Source organism: Somniosus microcephalus, chromosome 3, assembly GCF_052327205.1.
Source record: "Somniosus microcephalus isolate GS21.2 chromosome 3, FLI_Smic_1.0, whole genome shotgun sequence".
Taxonomy (NCBI): Eukaryota; Metazoa; Chordata; class Chondrichthyes; order Squaliformes; family Somniosidae; genus Somniosus; species Somniosus microcephalus.
The window spans coordinates 40,651,706-40,672,818 of NC_140989.1; the positions used below are offsets into that span (position 1 = coordinate 40,651,706).

General features: G+C 45.2%; 1 protein-coding gene and 1 long non-coding RNA gene across 5 annotated transcripts in view; one reads left to right on the plus strand and one right to left on the minus strand.

Moving 5' to 3' along the window:
• LOC147120998 (alpha-actinin-2-like) overlaps positions 1-8,770 on the minus strand; it is a 143,645-nt gene extending 134,875 nt beyond the window's left edge. Inside the window, exons 1-2 of one of the 4 annotated variants that reach the window (XM_085980208.1) lie at positions 8,572-8,768; positions 8,231-8,426 (exon numbers count right to left, since the gene is read on the minus strand). In XM_085980208.1, coding sequence (XP_085836334.1) covers positions 8,231-8,413 — 183 coding nt within the window. In that variant the 5' untranslated portion in view covers positions 8,414-8,426; positions 8,572-8,768. Of the gene's footprint in view, positions 1-8,230 lie in introns of all 4 variants that reach the window. The other 3 variants (XM_085980209.1, XM_085980212.1, XM_085980211.1) reach the window with 3 other exon arrangements.
• Positions 1,719-20,295, plus strand: LOC147120999 (uncharacterized). The gene is made up of 2 exons (XR_015075974.1): positions 1,719-2,114; positions 19,897-20,295. It is a non-coding gene; the product is annotated as an uncharacterized LOC147120999 (long non-coding RNA).
• Positions 20,296-21,113: the final 818 nt, after the last annotated feature.

Genomic DNA, 21,113 nt, shown 5'->3' on the forward strand with positions numbered 1-21,113 from the left:
ATTATACAGAGCTGCATGAAAGAAACAACCCCCTGATTTTTAGCTCTGCCCTGTGCTTTGCCTTGTCCCTACACTTTCCCCACAAAGAATGGCTGCGATTAGGAACTCAATATAGTCAAACTGAACCTGCACCTTCATCTATCGAGCACTTGGCACTGCACGTTGGTGCTTCAACACACCATGCCACCATCCAACCCTCTTAACATTTCTATACTGTTTGATCAAGAGGAGAACAGTCCAGCCTAAAGGCACTTTCACAGAAGCCATTATTGGTGACCTCTGCGCCCAGACACTTCGGTGATGATGAGGAGTGGGCTTTAAAAAGATTCTTAAAGGAGGAGAGAACAGTGGAGAGGTGGAGGAGCTAAGGGAGGGAATGCCAGAGTGTGGGGCCTAGATGGCTGAAGGAGAGTTCAGGGGGGCTTGCAGGACTGGAGGAAGTTACAGAAATAGGGCGTGGATTTAAACATAGATATGAGAATTTTACATTTGGAATCATTGGGGGACTGTGACCTACTGCAGGTAAGCAAGGACAGGAGCGATAAGTGAGCGGGTCCTGGGCTAGGATAGGACATGGACAGCAGAATATTGGATGAGCTGATGTTTAAGGGGCGTGGGCGATGGGAGGTTGACCAGGAGAGCACTGGAATAGTCGAATCTGCATGGATGAGAGTTCCAGCAGCAGCAGGGCTGGAGGCCGATGAGGTTATGGAGGTGGAACTAGGCGGTGTTTCTGATGGAGAGTATGAGAGATTGTAAGCACAACTCATAGTTGAATATGTTGTCAAGATTGCAAACAGTCTGGTTCAACTTGAGACAATGGCCGGGAGAGGAATGGAATCGGGGAGGAGGGGACGGAGTTATGGTGAGGACAAAGACGATAGCTTCAGGCCCTCCAATATATAACTGAAGGACAAGGAGCCTGACGACACAGAGGCATTGTAGGAGTTGAGACAGGTGGTGGAGAGCTGGAGCGGAGTGTTGTCAGCATACTGGTAGAACCTAACCCCATTTCGCAGATGATGTTGGCATGGGGCAATATGTACAGTCCCCACCGCATATATTGTGCGCATTCATGCCAACACAATTTACCGGCTATACACGTTGGATAATTTATATGAACTTAGTTATATTCAACATTGTTGTTTGCCCAAACTATTGGATGTAACAAGACTGCACTATACTTGCAAATGAACTGTTTCATATTTCAAAGCAAGCTTCAATGCTTCAATAAACCCCTTCCATTTAGAGAGGATTAAACATATAAAATAATTGCACCTTAACGAGGTGTGATCTACTCACTGACCATGTTTGTTACTACAGACAGTGCAAGCTGTAACCCAACTCTCAGAGATAATTAAGTATAATAGGTCATTGCACCTTAACGAGGTGTGAGCTACTCACTGAACACCTGTTTCTGCCCGAAATAGCTGGCATGCTGAACACGCAGTAAGCGGCAACTTTGTAATTGACAATAACGATAATGGAAAATGGTTTGCGTGATTTGCCCAATTTAAACATGGGTGGTTTCAGTGGTGGGACTGTATATGAGAAAGAAAGATTTTCATTTTCATTTTCATTCACGACCTCAGGACGTCCCAAAGCGATTTACAGCCAATTAATTACTTTTGAAGTGTAGTCAATGTTGTAATGTAGGAAACACAGCAGCCAATTTGCACTCAACAAGGTCCCACAAATAGCAATGAGATAATGACCAGATCGTCAGTTTTTTTTAGTGATGTTGGTTGAGGGATAAATATTTTCCAGGACACTTAGGGCTGGATTTTACCAGCCCTGAGGAGGCAGGTTTGAAGGCGGGACTGGTGGGAAAATGGGAAAAATTGGGAGCAGGTCCCAATCTCGCTCCCAACCCGCCTCCGAACCATCTTCTCGGGAGGCGGGTCCCCGACTCGTGCAGGGACCCGTCTCCTAGCGGCGCGAAGGGGATTAGAACAGACAGTTAAGAGGCTTTTCACCATTTTACACCTGCTGATGCAGGCTTTCCGACATCGTGAATCCCCGCCAGAGTCAGCGAGGCGAGCTGTGGGTCTGATGCAGTGTAAGTTTGCAAATGACAGCTGCGGAGGTAATGTGATGGGTGCAATGGTGCACAGGTAAGTATGACAGATGAGAGAATGTAGTAAGAAATATTTTTATTATGTTTATATGTATCTGCAGGTGACAAGATTTGATGTTTCTGGGAAGGCTCATCTGATCAGGAGAATTGACAGATGGCTTCTGCAATCTCACATGCAGCTGCCATCTGTTTTCTCCTAAGGGGAGAGTCATTGGTGAGCCTGGGTACAAGGGCTCACCTTTGGACAGTAATTGTCGGTGTTTGACAGCACCTCAATGCTGTCAGGTCGTCCGACGTCGCTGGGGGTGGGACTAGATCCCGGAAACTAGCAGTCCCGCCCCCAACTCGCCTCCTCAGGTAAGATCCCGACCCAGAGAAAACGGCCCTGCTCCTCTTCGAATTGTGCCATGGGATCTTTTATGTCCACCTGAGACGGTTTAACGTCTCATCCAAAAGTCAGCGCCTCCCACAGCTCAATTAATAATTTTAAATCTGAGATCGATAGATTTTTGCCAGCCAATGCTATTAAGGGAAATGGAGCCAATGCGGGTGGATGGAGTTAGGATACAGATCAGCCATGATCTGAATGAATGGCGGAACAGGCGTGAGGGGCTGAATGGCCTACTCCTGTTCCTATGAATAGTGATGAGTTGAAGTAGGGATAGTTTTGTTTCTGCATAAGTAGGCAAAGAGGGTTAGGGTCCAAGTTTACAAGATAAAGCTCATGGGGGAAGTTTTATTTCCCCTTTAGCAGCAAGTATCAGTGGATAGGATGTTCTATGCAGTTGACGTGTCATCACATCCACGCTCATTGAATAATGATTGACATAATTGTGCGATAATCAGCAGGCAACTACCTGAAAATAATACAGTTCTATCAAACTTACTTTTTATATTCCCATATACAAGACTAGAAATAGGTCACTGTTTGGGAGCTAACAGTGGGGAGGCATCTTTTAGCAAGTCATTACGATGGATGGTATTGTAGCTTGCTCTGGAGAGCATACTCTCCTGGTTCTTGCCCAATCCTGATCTCCTTTCTATTCAAGACTGCAGTTCTGCTTGCCTTTCTCTGCCTCTTGGTCTCCCAACCCCTTCTCCCCAGCTCCCAGACCTCTCACTCTCAGGCTCCTGGTCTCCCAACCCTGCCTGTGTGCAGCAGTGGCAGCATGCAGAACAGTGACTGTGCATTAAAATTAAATTCCCCACAGTCTGGGGAACCACAGTGAATGACAGGGCAACTTGTATGTGAATCATAGATTGAATTTAGTTTTTTTTAGCCTAAAATTAATGGGCAGAAAATCTCTAAGCCTGAAAATTCCTGATATATCCAGTGGGATGCAAAGCTCCATGCCAGGAATGCAAATTTGTAAAATCTACCCTATATTATACCAAAGTAAAAACAAGGGATACATGCCTGGACATGCAGGAACATGTCCCCTCTATTATAAATACTACTTAGTCAATTCTTCAGAATACGAGCTGGAATCCAACAATTCATATAGAATGATGTCTAATTCTGTGAGGGTTTATATTTGCCGTGAGGAGTATGCATAAAATACTACCTTGAGTTCTGTGGCATAATGAAAATAAGTACTTTCACCACATAACGTTTTCCATTCAATTTTATTATAACCAATGAAATATTTTTTGAATGCCTCGTTATTCGTTACTAATGAGTCATTAATTCCCCCTGCTCCTCTGCAAAGAATTATCATGCAAACGACAACTGGTGCAAGGTCATTTAGCTCCAGCGAGCAGCCCAGTGCCTGTTAGGAACTTGAAACTGGCACAGGACTGTGATTGTATCTGTGATTTATGTTACGCTGTAAATCCTCTCTTTTTAGGTCCCTGTGCACCATTTCCAAATTAAGAGGCCTTTACAAATAACATTACAGCTGGTTAGAGGGGGCAAGCCCAAGGTGACTTGTTCTCCACTTTTTCCTCCCTCCCTGAGGTAAATCATTTTTTTCCCCTGGCTATTTGGAATCTCAGTTATTTGATTTCAGATTTCAGATTTAGATTTATTTGCCATATGTAACAAGTACAATGGAATGCTTGTTCCCCGTAGGGATGAGTCAGCTATACATACAGCGCCGCGTTCAGAGTCAATACAATGGCTTCCCGTGGGAGCACGATGTCCCTCAGCCGCTCCGTCCTCCTCTTCACCGCGGCCTCCTCCTCACTGTTGCCGGCTCCACGTGTGGTGGCCTGCTTCTCCCGCTCTGGCCGCCATGCCCGGCTCCCCTCCTCCCATCCGAACTGCGAGTTACCCGAAATGGAGCTGCCGGCCGACGTGCTGCAGCGTGTTGTGAGTCTGCTGCTGCTGCGCGTTGCGCTGCGCTCCTCCGCCCGACTCGCCGAACACATAGTCGGGATGTGAATGCTCCAATTCAGCCTCCTCTTCACCGTCGCCGGCTCCACGGCCCGGGGCCTACTTCTCTCTCTCCCGGGTCGGCCTCTGGCCGCCATGCTCGGCTCCCCTCCTCCCAGTCGGAATTCCTTCCCGCCGAGGAGCTGCCGGCCGATGTGCTCCAGCGGGTCGGCTTGGCTGCTGCTGCTGCTCACCGCGCTGCGCTGCCTCTGCCCGATTCGCCGAGCACTTCGCTCCGGTTGCGGGAGCGAGCGGCGAGAGCTGGCCGCCCGAAGCAGGGAGAGCGATCTCAGCACCGGACCGTCACAGTACAGATGGAGCCAGGCACCAACCAACCAACTGAGACTAATTATGAAGCATTTTGAAAGAGTAAATAAGGAGAAACTGTTTCCAGTGGCAGAAGGATCAGTAACCAGAGGACACAGATTTAACGTGATTGGCAAAAGAGAGGAGATAGTTTTTTTTTTACACACCCAAGCTATTATGATCTGGAATGCTCTGCCTGAAAGGGTGGTGGAAGCAGATTCAACAGTAACTTTCAAAAGGGGATTGGATAAACACTTGAAGGGGAGAACATTGCAGGGCTATGGGGAAAGAGCAGGGGAGTGGGACTAATTGGTTTGCTCTTTCAAAGAGCCAGCACAGGCAAGATGGGCCGAATGGCCTCTTTCTGTGCTGTAAAAGTCTATGAAATCCTGTTCACCAGAATCCAGACATGGAAGTGAGATGGTGAGGAAGATTTGGCTGGGTGTGATAGTAACATAATTTCTCATCTGATGCTTGAAAAAAAGAGTACTTCCTTCAGCTGAAGCCAAAATAATATTTTCACATACCTGATGGAAGGAATGCTTGGGTCAGAGGGTTTGCATTGTGCAAAAAACAAAGCTGACCAGGAGAGAGGCAAGTCAGCCCTCCAAATCCTTGATTTTTACTCCAATAAACCAAAGCAAATAGGCTGTTATAATTAACACCACGAGCAGCATTAACATCACACAAAAAAAATAAAATTTAAAAGTTCTGCACCCCAAACACCTAATGGGGCAGATTTTCCCATTCCTACATCGATTGGATCATCTGGGAGAGCGAATACAGAAAAATCGTGCAGGGTGGCGAGAGCACATTCCCTTAAGAGAGCCCGTACAAATGTTCCATGAGTTCATTTAAAAGGACACAAAATAAGGCAAGGCTCCTTTAAGGCGATTGGCAAAAGAACCAAAGGCGACGCAAGAAAAAAGTTTTTTACGCAGCGAGCGGTTAAGATCTGGAATGCACTGCCTGAAAGCGTGGTGTGGGCAGATTCAATCACGGCTTTCAAAAGGGAGTTGGATAAGTATCTGAAGGAAAGAAATTTGCAGGGCTATGGGGAAAGGGCGGGGGAGTGGGACTAGCGGAAGTGCTCTTGCAGAGAGCTGGCACGGGTTCGACGGGCCGAATGATCTACTTCTGTGCTGTAACCATGCTATGATTCTATGGACGTGCGTCCCTATCTGCCCGATTTTCCTGTATTTGTTACACTCAGGTGATAAATAGCCCAAGGTACAGAAACAGAAAAATCTGCCCCGTTGTGTTTGGATCATTTTAAGCATCCGCGCACTGCTTGCCAAAAGAATTCCCAGCTATATTAAGTGATTGATGAAGCATCTGAAGCGCGTCTATTTCTTTCCCTCCTTCCCAACCCACCCCTTTAAAATTTTGCTTTTTTTTCTGCATAAGTAAGCAAAGCGTGTTAGGGAGAGAGTTCCAGGAGGTGGGGATGACACTCCTGAAAGTTCTGCTATTGATGAGGGATGCTACTGATGACAGGCTGGGATGTTGGACTATAGAAGGTTGCAGGGACAGGCTGGGGTGAAGCCATGGAGGGATTTGCAAATTTGAGGATGGGGATTTTAAACTCAATGGGCAGGATTTTCATTGGGCCGTGGAGTCAGGATTGGAGGTGTGTGGGGGGTTAAAATCCCGAAATCGGGGGCACGAACCCATCCCGCCCCCAACCCGCCTCCATGCCAGTTTCAAAGGAGGCGGGTACCCGACCCGCACTGGGACCCACCTCCCCGAGGCGGGAAGGGGATTAGTGCCAATTAACTGCCTGTTAACAAGTAGTTAACAGGCAGTTTTTAGCCTAATCCCTATTTTCATTCTTGAAGTGTGCGATTCCCGACAGCTCCAAACCATGCCAAGTTAGTGAGGTGGGCCGTCGGGCTGAAGGGCTTGGAGGGGTCGAGATGTCCGGTGTTCAGGTGAGTGATGGGTGCATGAGTGCAGAGGTAAGTGTGTTTGGTGTGTTTAAAGTGTTTAAAGAAGTTTTACTTAACCTTTACAGCTTTCCTGCCTTCAGGTCTCAGGAGTCCCTCATCTCACCGGCACAGAAAGCAGAATGGCCGTGATGTCAAAAATTGCAGCATTCAGCTTTCTGTTCCGTAGAGATCTCTAAATCATCCTGAGAGGAAGGAATTAACTTGGAGTACAGATTGTCAGTGTTTGACAGCTTCAAACAGCTGTCGAACGCTGATATTTCATCTGTCAAAAGGTCTTGACAGATGAAATGTCAATCTGTGGCATCACCTGTTGCCAGGTGGCCCTTAATTGGCCTGCTGAGCCTGCTGGGGAGTCTCAACAAGGTCAATAATGTCAAAATCGCATGGGTTGGCTACAACTCGATGGAGGCGGGACTACAACCCCGAAAGTTGTAGTCCCGCCTCCTACCCGACTCCTCAAATGAAAATCCAGCCCAGTGTGTTGTGGGACACGGAGCCATTTCAACAACAACAACTTATATCTATATAGCGCCTTTAATGTAGTAAAACGTCCCAAGACGCTTCACCGGAGCGTTATCAAACAAAATTTGACACTGAGCCGCATAAGGAGATATTAGGGCAGAAACTTGGTCAAAGAGGTAGGTTTTAAAGAGCATCTTAAAGGAGGCAAGCAAGGTAGAGAGGCGGAGAGGTTTAGGGAGGGAATTCCAGAGCTTAGGCCTTGGCAGCTGAAGGCTCGGTCACCAATGGTGGAGCGATTAAAATCGGGGATGCTCAAGAGGGCAGAATTAGAGGAGCGCAGATATCGCGCAGGGTTGTGGGGCTAGAGGAGATTACAGAGCTAGGTCGGTGAAGACAACACTGTTATTTTTAAAGCAATTAAAGTAGATAGCATGAAAGAACATTTAAAGAATGGTGTTTGACATGGGTTTATATCAATATTAATTGAATGTGAGGGAGCAACTGCTGCAAATAATTCTGGTTAAATACAGTGGATTAGGAGAGATGATAATACCCAGTGGTCCGAGTTATTATTAGGTGTCATATCCATTCTAATCCTAAAGACGTCATCAGCTGTTACAAACTCCTTTGGCACATCTCATGCCATGCAGAACACTAGAGTAACACCTGAACATGCTGCTTTTAGATTCATTATACATGTATATCGTTATCGCATTCTACTGTAATTGCTGAATACAAATCTAAAGAATTATTTTAATCAGCACCTTTTTACTGTGGCTTTTGAATAGAAAACTGATAGTTTACTCATGAAACAAGTCACTGACCAGTGTACACAAAAGCTTGTCCTATTTGTCGAGGAATAGTTTTATCTATTGCCAATCCTTTTGTTATTGTAATCATGCGATTATTGATATTTTTTTAAGTCGCTTTGCATTATTGTACACAAGATGCAACAGTGTGAACTGTGCTCGGTTTTTAATTGTGGAGCTCATAAACAGACTATTTAATATTTATCAAAAGTAACAGAATTACAGGCGCTTCGGGCTTTTTAAAATCACCGACCTTTCTCTGCTGCTTCTCCCAGGCAGGGTCCAGCAGGAGGTCCCTGTCCCAGTCCTCCTCCTGCAACATGTACTCCTCCATCTCGCTCTCATAGTTGTGGTGATTGTACTGTACGGTTTCTTCCACCTGGGTCATCATATGGCTTTCGACGTGGGTCATCGCGGTGCTTTTCACTTGGATCATGGTGGTGCTTTAACTGTAAGCACAAATCGGAGTCTTTTGGTATTATGTTTCCCCCCCAACCTCTCTCTCTCTCTCTCTCTGCAGGTGAGTTTTTGCACTATACGAGTGTGCAGGTGCGCTGTTGCTGTGAGAGATGTACCTGCACTCTGCCTGCTCACCTTGCTCTTGCTCTTGCCTCGCGCCGGCTTGTCAGCGAGCAGCCCGGAGCGCGCGCCCCCCGCCAGCGCTGCTCAAATAGCCCACAGTCACGTGGGGCGGGGAGCGACGCGTGCCCCCACGGGGGGGGGCTGACAGGCGCCGGGCGGAATGGAATGCGGCGGGCGGCGGAGGCGGTATATTAGTGTCTCCCAGGATGGCTACAAGGCGTTTGCAATGCTGGCGGCGCGGAGCTGCGTTACATCAGACCGGCCTCTGTCATAACGCCCCCCCCCCAAAAAATGCAATTCCTCCTGTGAAGTGCTTTGCCATTAAGAAGGAAGGACTATGCATTCATTTATACGATAGCAAAATACTGCGGATGCTGGAAATCCGAAATAACAACAGAAAATGCTGGAAACACTCAGCAGGCCAGGCAACATCCGTGGAGAGAGAAACAGTCAACGTTTCAGGTCGAAACCCTTCGTCAGGACTGAAAAAGCATAGGAAATGAAACAGATTAAAAGGCCAGTTTGGGGGCTGGGAAATGGGGATGAAAGAACAAAAGAGAAGTGAAGAGACATTAAGAGGTATTCAAAACGAGACGAGATGGTGATAGGACTAGTGGAGAGACAAAAGACGGCTCTAGATTAGGTGTGAAATGCGCTGGCAGAATGAGAGACAGCTGCCATGTGTGAATACCTCTTAATTTCTCTTTTGTTCGCTCATCCCCATTTCCCAGCCCCCAAACTGGCCTTTTAATCTGTTTCATTTCCTGTGCTTTTTCGGTCCTGATGAAGGGTTTCGACCTGAAACAGTGACTCTATTTCTCTCTCCACAGATGTTGCCTGGCCTGCTGAGTTTTTCCAGCATTTTCTGTTGTTACTATGCATTCATTTAACGCCTTTCACCGTCTCAGGATGTCCCAAAGCGCTTCACAGCCTATGAAGTACTGTACTGCCCAAACAATAATTGGGGTATACTTTCTGACTGGCACTGTTCCTGCAAGAACTCTTAACGCACTGGTACCTAATGGTGCATTTTTATCGCAGGCTTTTAAAGAAAAATACCTGCAGTAACAAAGTGCAGACATAGAAACTAGGAGTAGGCCATTCGAGCCTGCTCCGCCATTCAACAAGATCATGGCTGATCATCCAAATCCTAGCACCCGGTCCCTACACCGACAGCCATCCCACCCAAGCCCTATCCCTGTAACCCCACATATTTAATCCCCCCTAACACTAAGGACCAATTTTTATCATAGCCAATCAACCTAACCCACACATCTTTGGACTGTGGGAAGAAACCGGAGCAAACCCACGCATAATGTGCAAACTCCACACAGACAGTCACTCGAGGCCAGATTTGAACCCGGGTCCCTGGCGCTGTGAGGCAACAGTGCTAACCCACTATGCCACCGTGGCTCAGTGATTGCACTCTTGCCTTCTGAGGCAGTAGGTTGTGATTTCAACTTGACTTGACAACATAATCTAGGCTGACACTTCACTGCAGTACTGAGAGAGTGCTGCACTGTTGGAGGTGCCCTTAGGCCAGGCTTTACTATCACTACTTGACTGCAGTCTGTTGGTTTGACTATTTTAATATTCAATTTTACTAGAATCAACTTTCCTTTTTTTTGTCATAATAGCATAGTGAGATAAGAAGAGAGGAGGTGAGCCAGGACCAGGCCTTACTCTGCAGGAGAATCAATGCCTAGACCTCTAGCTGTGGTAGAGGAACAGTCCAATGTAGAAAGAAAGACTTGCATTTATATAAAGTACTTCATTGGCTGTAAAACGCTTTGAGACATCCTGTGGTCATGAAAGGCGCTATATAAATGCAAGTCTTTCTTTCTTGCCTTTCACGACCACCGGACGTCTCAAAGTGCTTTACAGCCAGTGAAGTACTTTTGGAGTGTAGTCACTCTTGTAATGTGGAAAACGCAGCAGCCATTTTGCACAAGCAAGCTCCCACAAACAGCAATGTGATAATGACCAGATAATCTGTTTTTGTTATATTGATTGAGGGATAAATATTGGTCAGGACACTGGGGATAACTCCCCTGCTCTTCTGTCAAAATAGTGTCATGGGATCTTTTACATCCACCTGAGAGAGCACACAGTCTAACATCTCATCCAAAAGACGGCACCTCCAACAGTGCAGCCCTCCCTCAACACTACACTGGAGTGTCAGCCTAGAGTTATGTGCTCAAGTCCGTGGTGTGGGATTTGAACCACGCATTCTTTCTGACCCAGAGCCAAGATGTGCTACCAACTGAACCACAGCTGGGGTGTCAAATAATAACACTTGATTTGGAGGGGCTATCACTGATTCCAGTTGCTATACCTGTGGATATGAAATTGATAGCAATTACTCTTGGTTATTGGTTGTTTTAGACACCAGGATGTGACTTTGTTGATATTAGGTGGGAGAAACCATGTCCTGTATTCAGGAAGTAATAAATGCACAGCTTTGGAAAGCTGACAAATCCAGTAATTTCTTCAATTAAAGGGTTGTAAATATGAGGTATGTACAATTGAGGAGACCTGCAGTGATTTCAAGCCAAGTTCAATGGCAGAGTTGTTTGGATATAAAGGTCAAGAGAAGATGGCGGTGGTCGGGAGGAAATTCAAAGCAAGTAACAAAGAAGGCATTTAGGCTAGATTTTCATCTCATCCACAGTCAACAGGTGGAAAATCTAGCTCAATTTACTGGAATTGTCTAAGGAGATTACAGATCTGGTAGATAAGAGTGAGGCAGTAGATATTGTCTACCTGGACTTCAGGAAGGCATTTGGCACTGTTCCATGTAACAGACTGTTTGGCAATGTGCTTGCCTGTGAGATATATGGCAAACTATTAGCCTGGATTAATGTGTGGGTGAAATGTGGAGAACAAAGGGCAGTAGTGCATGGGGAGATGTCAAAGTGGAAACTGGGAGCTAGTGGAATCCCCTGGGGATTGGTGCTTCATTTATCTATATATTATACATCTATATAGTATATATCTAAATATACGGTATTAGGTGGGGTCAGACTAAGAGAGTATACAAGAAGGTCTAAGATAGGTTTACAGTGCATTTGTGTAAATGCAGGAAGCGTGGTGAAAAAGGTTAATGAGCTGCAGGCGCAAATAGCCACATGGGAATGTGATGTTGTGGCGATAACGGAGATCTGGCCAAAAAAGGGCAGGATTGGGTACTAAATATTCCCGGATATAAGGTGTTCAGGAAATATAGGGAAGAAAAGGAAGGCGGTGGGGTGGTAGTATTGATTAAGGAGTCTATTACAGTGTTGGAGAGAGAGGATGTCCTGGAGGGGTCAAGGACAGAATCTATTTGGTTAGAGTTAGGAAACAATAGCGGTGCCATTATACTACTAGGTGTATTCTATAGGCCACCAACAAGTGGAAAGGATATAGAAGAGCAAATTTTCAGGGAAATTACAGAAAGGAGCAAGAATTATAGAGTAGTGATAATGGGGGATTTCAACTATCCTAATATAGACTGGAATAGTAATAGTGTAAAGGATAGAGAGGGGGAAGAATGTCTGAAGCATTTTCAGGAGAACTTTCTTGAGCAGTACGTTTCTGGCCCAACAAGGAAGGAGGCATTAGTACGATAGCAAAATACTGCGGATGCTGGAAATCCGAAATAACAACAGAAAATGCTGGAAAAACTCAGCAGGTCAGGCAACATCCGTGGACAGAAATTTGAGTTGACGTTTCGGGTCGAACCCTTCTTCAAAACTGGAAAGAAAAGATAGATCGGAGGCAGGGCTGCGATCGGACAAAAGAATAAAAGAAACAAAAGAAGTAAAAAAGAGACAATAAAAGGAATTAGAAGCTAGACGAGATGGTAATAGGCTGAGATTAGGTGTAAAGTGTACTGGCAGGGCAGCCTCCACATTCAACGGATCATCCTCCGGCATTTCCGCTACCTCCAAAGTGATCCCACCACCAAACGTATCTTCCCCTCCCCTCCCCTTTCAGCATTCCGCAGGGACCGCTCCCTCCGAGACACCCTAGTCCACTCCTCTATCACCCCAAACAGCCCTTCCCCTTCACCTGGTACCTTCCCGTGCAAGCGGAGGAGATGTAACACCTGCCCCTATACCTCCCCCCTTCCCATTGTCCAGGGCCCCAAACACCCCTTCCAGGTGAAACAGCGATTTACTTGTACTTCTCGCAATCTAGTATACTGTATTCGCTGCTCACGATGCGGTCTCCTCTACATTGGGGAGACCAAACGCAGATTGGGTGACCGCTTTGTGGAACACCTCCGTTCAGTCCGTAAGGGTGACCCCGAGCTTCCGGTCATCTGTCATTTTAATTCACCGCTCCATTCCCACTCGGACCTCACCGTCCTTGGCCTCTTGTATTGTTCCACGGAAGCTCAACGTAAACTCGAGGAACAGCACCTCATCTTCCGATTAGGCACTCTGCAGCCTTCCGGACTCAATATCGAGTTCAACAATTTCAGATCATAACCTCGGCCCCTATTTCATTTTTTCTTGTAATTTTTCCACTCCTTTCCCCCCCCCCCTTTCCTTTTGTTTCTCTCTCACACCTGGCAGCTATCTCTTGCCCTGCCAGTACACTTTACACCTAATCTCAGCCTATTACCATCTTGTCTAGCTTCTAATACCTATTATTGTCTCTTTTTTACTTCCTTTGTTTCTTTTATTCTTTTGTCTGATCGCAGCCCTGCCTCTGATCTATCTTTTCTTTCCAGTTTTGAAGAAGGGTTCGACCCGAAACGTCAACTCAAATTTCTGTCCACGGATGTTGCCTGACCCGCTGAGTTTTTCCAGCATTTTCTGTTGTTATTAAGGAAGGAGGCATTGCTGGATCTGGTTCTAGGGAATGAGGTGGGTCAAGTGGAACAAGTGTCAGTAGGGGAACATTTAGGGAACAGTGATCATAGTATCATAAGATTTAGATTAGCTATGGAAAAGGGCAAGGAGCAATTTAGAGTAAAAATACTTAATTGGAGGAGGGCCAATTTCAGTAGGTTGAGAAGAATCTGGCCCGGGTAAATTGGAATCAAAGATTGGCAGGCAAAACTGTAATCGAATAATGGGCTGCCTTTAAAGAGGAGATGGTTCAGGTACAGTCGAGGTACATTCTCACAAGGGAGAAAGGTTGGACAGCCAATGCCAGAGCTCCCTGGATGACGAAAGAGATAGAGAGTAAGGTGAAGCAGAAAAAGGGAAGGTATGACAGATGTCAGGTTGAGAATACAAGTGAGAACCAGGTTGAATATAGAGAGTTCAGAGGGGAAGTGAAAAAGGATTTGTCAAGCGCAAATTGTGTTTAACTAATTTGATCGAGTTTTTTGATGAGGTAACAGAGAGGGTTGATTAGGGCAATGCGGTTGATGTGGTGTACATGGACTTCCAAAAGGCATTTGATAAAGTGCCATGTAATAGGCTTACCAGCAAAGTTGAAGCCCATGGACTAAAAGGGACAGTGGTAGCATGGATATGAAATTGGCTAAGTGATGGGAAACAGAGAGTAGTGGTGAACGGTTATTTTTCAGGCTAGAGGAAGGTATACACTGGTGTTCCCCAGGGGTCGGTACTAGGACCACTGCTTTTCTTGATTCTATCAAGGGGTATGGGGAGAAAGCAGGGACCGGGTACTGAATTTGGATGATCAGCCATGATTGCATTGAATGGCAGAGCAGGCTCGAGGGGCCGAATGGCCTACTCCTGCTCCTATCTTCTATGTTTCTATATTTTAATGACTTGGACTTGGGTGTACAGGGCACAATTTCAAAATTTGCAGATGACACAAAACTTGGAAATATAGTGAACAGTGAGGAAGATAGTGATAGACTTCAAGAGGACATAGACAGGCTGGTGGAATAGGTGGACACGTGGCAGATAAAATTTAATGCAGAGAAGTGCGGAAGAATGTGGAGAGGCAATATAAACTAAAGGGTACAATTCTAAAGGGGGTGCATGAACAAAGAGACCTGGGGTATATGTGCACAAATCGTTGAAGGTGGCAGGGCAGGTTGAGAAAGCGGTTAAAAAAGCGTACGAGATCCTGGGCTTCATAAATAGAGGCATAGAGTACAAAAGCAAGGAGGTTATGATGAGCCTTTATAAAACACTGGTTTGGCCTCAACAGGAGTATTGTGTCCAATTCTGAGCACCACACTTTAGGAAGGATGTGAAGGCCTTAGAGAGGGTGCAGAAAAGATTTACAAGAATGGTTCCAAGGATGAGGGACTTCAGTTACTTGGATAGACTGGAGAAGCTGAGTTGTTCTCCTTAGAGCAGAGATGGTTGAGAGGAGATTTAATAGAGGTGTTCAAAATCATGAGGGGTCGAGACAGAGTAGATAGAGAGAAGCTGTTCCCATTGGCAGAAGGGTTGAGAACCAGATGACACAGATTTAAGGTGATTGGCAGAAGAACCAAAGGCGACGTGAGGAAAAACTTTTTTATGCAGCGAGTGGTTATGATCTGGAATGCACTGCCTGAGAGGGTGGTGGAGGCAGATTCAATCGTGGCTTTCAAAAGGGAGTTGGATAAGTACCTGAAGGAAAAAAAATTGAAGGGCTATGGAGAAAGGGCGGGGGAGTGGGAGTAGCTGAAGTGCTCTTGCAGAGAGCTGACATGGGCTCGATGGGCCGAATGGCCTCCTTCTGTGCTGCAACCATTCTATGATTCTATATTTTAATGTACATTTTTGAAAATTCATCACAAAAGGGAATAATTTAAAGCGAGAAGATGACTTTTTCAGTTACGGGAGTAAATTGCTAGTTAATTGTGACTGAGGCGAGTCAAGGGCAACAGCGGTCTCCTGGAGCATGCCGGATGTAACTGCAGTCTCCCGGAGCTTGCTTGATTGCCTTATGGAATCAGAGAACAATTTCCCAGTGTTTTTCATGAATTGTCTGCACGATTTTTCATCTGTCTGTTTGCTTCTCCTAGCACGTAGAATGGCTAAGATGGGTGAACAATGCATGGAGTTGCACTGTTGACAGTGGGGTGTGCTTTATGGGCCGAATGGTCTTTTCCCACATTTTTTTGTATGTATGGTGAACATTTCTAAAGCATAATTAAACCACATCCCTGAAATCCATTGTTTAACATCAAAGATAATTTATTTTTCATTTGCTGGGGTCAAGGGTGCAACGCCATCTTGATATTACATTGTCACCCGGAAATCATCCGGAATATTAAGAATCTTCTCCCAAGCTCCTGATGTTCCAGGGTGATATGCGCCACAGATTGGAAATTCACAGGCTTTCCCTCACTTTATGTCATCCCAGCAGACTCCTTGAAATATGCCATTATTTATTTGGAATTCTGCCAAAATCTAGCTTTGGACTTGGGTAAAGGTGTTAAAGTCAATACAGAGTAAGGACATTCCAGAGGTGACCTTTAATGTAATACCTGTGATAAAATAGACAAAAACACAACCTTATCTTTATCCTATCAAAAATGTTTAACAGTTAGGCATTACAATTCTATTTTACTTGCTTTCCATTTGAAGAGGTTGCTGTGTGCTTGTCATTTCCCGTAATATGTGGACCCTGCAAGCACTACCCCCTGCTGGGAGTACAGGTTCAGGCTTAATATTTTCACCATAATAGCACTTACCTACAGCTGTGCATTGAGCCAGATGTTGCCAGCTTGGCTCAATTGATAGCACTCTCACCTCTAACCCTGGCTGCCACTTCCTGCCAAGCTATTCTTTGGGGGAGGGTGCTGAGTGCCAAAAAAGGCAACCCTCCTTGCACTCACCTCAAGCAGCAGCATTCACACACTTAGTCGTCAAATACGGGCTTGGGTGTTGGGCCACTCAATCACGTGTCCACAGATTCTGTTTCTTACCTCTACGTTTGTTTTACCAGAAACATTTTTTTGTCTCCCCATACAACCTTTGGAAAGGCTTCCTAACAATTCTCAGCTCCGCACAGAATTTCGATTGTTCCACTTCTCGTGTCTATGGGGAGTTTGTTCCACTGGGGGTGAAGGACACAGTTTAGGTCCCCACCCATGATCACTGTGCCTTCTATTCGTGGTGTGATTGCGAGAAATACCAATGTGAGAAATACTCATTTGAGCCATAAATGTTAAGCATCGTTATGGTTCTTCTGTTCTTCGACCTGTTGTTAGGTTGGAGTAGCTGTTCAGGGTGAAGGGAATGCTTTTTATTGATTAGTATGGCCACACTTCTGCACGTGATGAGTAGGAGGCAGCCTGCGTTTGTGCCATCAATTTCTCATAAGTTTGGTCTGTTCTGAGAAATTGATGTGGGTCTGCACTTTTACCTTTAGATATTTAATGAAATAATTTTGAGATAGGCTAGTTGGTGCGCTGTGTCCAAGTTAGTTGTTTTCTGTCCATGTGAGCTGCTTATTTACCTTTTCCACTTGGGGATCCTGAGTGTGAGAGCTGCCCGATTAGCTTCCCTTTTAACAGACTGTAGCGACTTTATACTTGTCTTGATAGTTTGTTCCAGAGAGTGATGACTCTCTGTGACAAAACAGGTCCTAGGTTTGAGCCTCAGTCTGTGCTGAATTAGCTGATTTCAGTTAGGTAGCAGTACCAATGCTACAATTGGCCTCAGCATCTCTGAGATGAGGAAGGAGAAAAATCAGCCAGTGTCCTGGTTCCCAGAAGTGGGAGCGTGTGGATGTCGAGTGAGGACAGGATCAAATTTTGGCAGTACCTGTTAGAAAATGAAGACAAGCAGCTCTATAATCACCGACTTCGCACCACTGGTTTTTAACAACTAATCATGTGAAAAGTGAAAAAATTCACAATTGAGAGCTAACACCAATGGCACAGGCCGCACAAACAAAAAATCTCCTCAGAAACAACTGCTCCCGCCCTTGTCTCTTCCTGTCTGCACTTAGTCTTCAATTTCGGCCCCCGTCACAAACTCAGTCACTGTCTCAGGTTGAAACAGACCGTTCCAACCTATACGACCCCAAGCTGAACACCCGATCCCATCACAAAGACCACTTACTTCAATTTCTATAAGATGGACTGCCTGCCCCCTCCCTCAGGCAGAAACTCTCATCCATGCCTTCGTCACCTCCAGACTCGACTATTCCAATACTTTTACGATAGCAAAATACTGCGGATGCTGGAAATCCGAAATAACAGAAAATGCTGGAAAAACTCAGCAGGCCAGACAACATCCGTGGAGAGAAATTAAAAGTCGACGTTTCGGGTTGAAACCCTTTTTCAAAACTGGAAAGGAAATAAAATAGATCGAAGGCAGGGCTGCGATAGAACAAAAGAGAAGTAAAGAGACATTAAGAGGTATTCAAAACCAGACGAGATGGTGATAGGACAGTGGAGACAAAGACGGCTCAGGTTAGGTGTGAAGTGTACTGGCAGGATGAGAAACAGCTGCCATGTGGGAAAGAGAAAAAAAAAGGAAAGGGGGGGGGGAAGGGAAGACCCAAAACAAAGGGGTGGAAAAGAAATATATAAGTAAAAATGTAATAGGGGCCGAGGTTATGATCTGAAATTGTTGAACTCGATATTGAGTCCGGAAGGCTGCAAAGTGCCTAATCGGAAGATGAGGTTACTTTCTCCAAAGTATCTCCAATACTTTCTTGGCCAGCCTCCCAACTTCCATGCTCTGTAATCTGTAACCGTTTTTTGCAGTGGCCAATTTCCTATGGCCCCTGCCGCAATCGCCAATTACTGTAAGTGGTTTTGCCCCGCCCGTAACGAGCACGCAAACCCCCTTACTACAAGTTCTGGATGATAGGGATTACTGAGGACAGATTTGAACAAGGACAGCGTTTTCGGGCTCACCCGTACAGTGTTTATTAAAGTTAACAAAAACCACTCCACTCGCATACAGTACAAGCGGTGGGAACACAACAGTACAGTTTAAAACAGTACAACTCTGACTTGTCCAACAAGCCCCTGCCATGCTGACTTACCACGGCCTCTGTAATCTGCTGTCTGTATCCTATCCCCACCCCAAATCCCACTCACTCATCATTCCTGTCTTTACTGATCTACATTGGCTCTCAGTCCGCCAAAGCTTCCAATTCAAAATCTTCATCCTCATGTTTAAATATCATAAGAACATAAGAACATAAGAAATAGGAGCAGGAGTAGGCCAATCGGCCCCTCGAGCCTGCTCCACCATTCAATAAGATCATGGCTGATCTGATCCTAACCTCAAATCTACTTTCACTCTCCATCCCACCCGAACCCATGTGATCTCCCGGGAGAGGTGAAAAACCAGATAAAAAACCCAATGGCCAATTTGGGAGAAAAAAATCTGGGAAATTCCTCTCCGACCCATCTAGGCGATTGAAACTCATCCAGGAGATCACTCTGTCCCTATATTTTCTACAGTACTTACCTTCTGTAAAAGGTGATCTCCACCCCAGCCAGGAACAGGAATAGAACCATCTCCTGAAATCTAACACATAATTAGAACACAAGAAGTAGGAGCAGAACCAGGCTACACGGCCCCTGGGCCCGCTCCGTTAACCACAGGGCCATGACCGTTCCGAACATAGACTCATGTCCAATTTCCTGCCCGCTCCCCGTAACCCCTAATTCCCTTTACTTCTAAGAAACTGTCTATTTCTGTTTTAAATTTATTTAATGATGTAGCTTCCACAGCTTTCTGGGGCAACAAATTCCACAGACCTACTACCCTCTGAGTGAAGAAGTTTCTCCTCATCTCAGTTTTGAAAGAGCAGCCCCTTATTCTAAGATTATGCCCCCTAGTTCTAGTTTCACCCATCATTGGGAACATCCTCACCACATCCACCCGATCAAGCCCCTTCACAATCTTATATGTTTCAATAAGATCGCCTCTCATTCTTCTGAACCCCAATGAGTAGAGTCCATTCCCTAACCCCTACTAATCTCCTCCAGCCCTCTCCATTCCTCCAATTGTGGCCTCTTGTGCAACCGTCTCTTCACCTTATCATTGAGGTCACTCCATCAGCTGGCTGGGCTCCATGTTTTGGATTTCCCTCCATAAACCCCTCTGCCTCTTCACCTCCTTTAATACTGAAGTAAAATATTAAAAATTGGATTTAATAAGGTAAAACAAACCAGGATTCATCTGTAACACCAATATACAAAATGGAGGGAATAGGTTAATTCGTGCTCTGAGTTGAACAATAGAAGTCTGTAAAAGTTGTATAAACCCAGATAAGGTTTAAACAGGACTACGGGTTAACTGCTGAGAGATTAAAACTGTCAAAACAACCCCTTAGAAAGAGGGAGAGATATATGGGTTCGGCCACGCAAGTCGACACCTTTGTACTTAAGGGTTTGTTAAATGTGAAGCTCAACAGGGTTCTATTCTTTTAACTAACTAAAGTGTTTTTGCTCTGTAGAAATAATTCAAGAGAGAGAGACAGAAAGTCTGCGGATTGCCCGCTTTGGAAAGATCTACTATCTTAGAGAAATACTTAAAAAGACCAAGCCATCTGACAACAGCAAATGGACGATCGTAAAGTAATAAAGTTGAGGCCCCGGGTCATGAGAAAGTAACAAGACCAACTGATAACGAAATGTGAGATTTGTAAGCGACTGGAAGAATGGAATGTCACGGTTTTATAATTACAATTTAACTATAATTCTGTATATGTTAATAAGCTTATCCCCGCCTTTAGGGCAGGGCCTTAATTTTTGTATAACTGTGTGAACCTCAAGAGATTCGGTGGAGTTGGAGCCTTGTGTTGGGACGCAAGAGCCATAGCTCCCCAGGCCTGAATAAACCGTTTTTACTTCAATTATTGGGTCTGTCTTTCTTACATCAAGCCAGTGTTGTCGACTTTGTATATCACTTAGTCCACACTTTGGGGGCTTACATCAATACCTTTCTTAAAAACTCACCTCTGACCAAGCTTTTGGTCCCCTCCTAATACTCTCTGATAGAATGTTACAGCTCAGAAGGAGGCCATTTGGCCCACTGTTCCTGTGCCAGCTCTTCGAAAGTGCTATCCAGTTAGTCCCACTCCCCTGCTCTTTCCCCATAGCCCTGCAATTTTCTCCCCTTCAAGTATTTATCCAATTCCCTTTTGAAAGTTACTGTTGAATCTGCTTCCAGCACCCTTCAGGCAGAGCATTCCAGATCATAATAACTCGGTGCATTAAAAAAGAACAGTCTCCTCATCTCTCCTCTGGCTCTTTTGCCAATCACCTTAAATCTGTGTCCTCTGGTTACTGACCCTTCTGCCAGAGGAAACAGTTTCTCCTTATTTACTTGATCAAAAACCCTTGATGATTTTGAACACCTCTATTAAATCTCCCCTTAACCTTCTCTGCTCTAAGGTGAGCGATTTTCTTTGGTCTGACATTTATTTCCTGTCTAATTACCGTCTGGGTTATTTTTCTACTCCAACAAATGCAAGTTATTTTGCAGTAACACACCAGCCAGTCAATTGAATGGGTAAACGATGCCAATAGGACTGGCGTGATACGGTTTTTTTTCTTGGTTTATTGAAACAGTGGTAGTTTGTACTGTAAATATTATTGATTTATTTGTAAAAATTTATCATTGCATTTATATTGTTAACCATAAAGCTGTTTTTTAAGGCTTAAAAAAAAC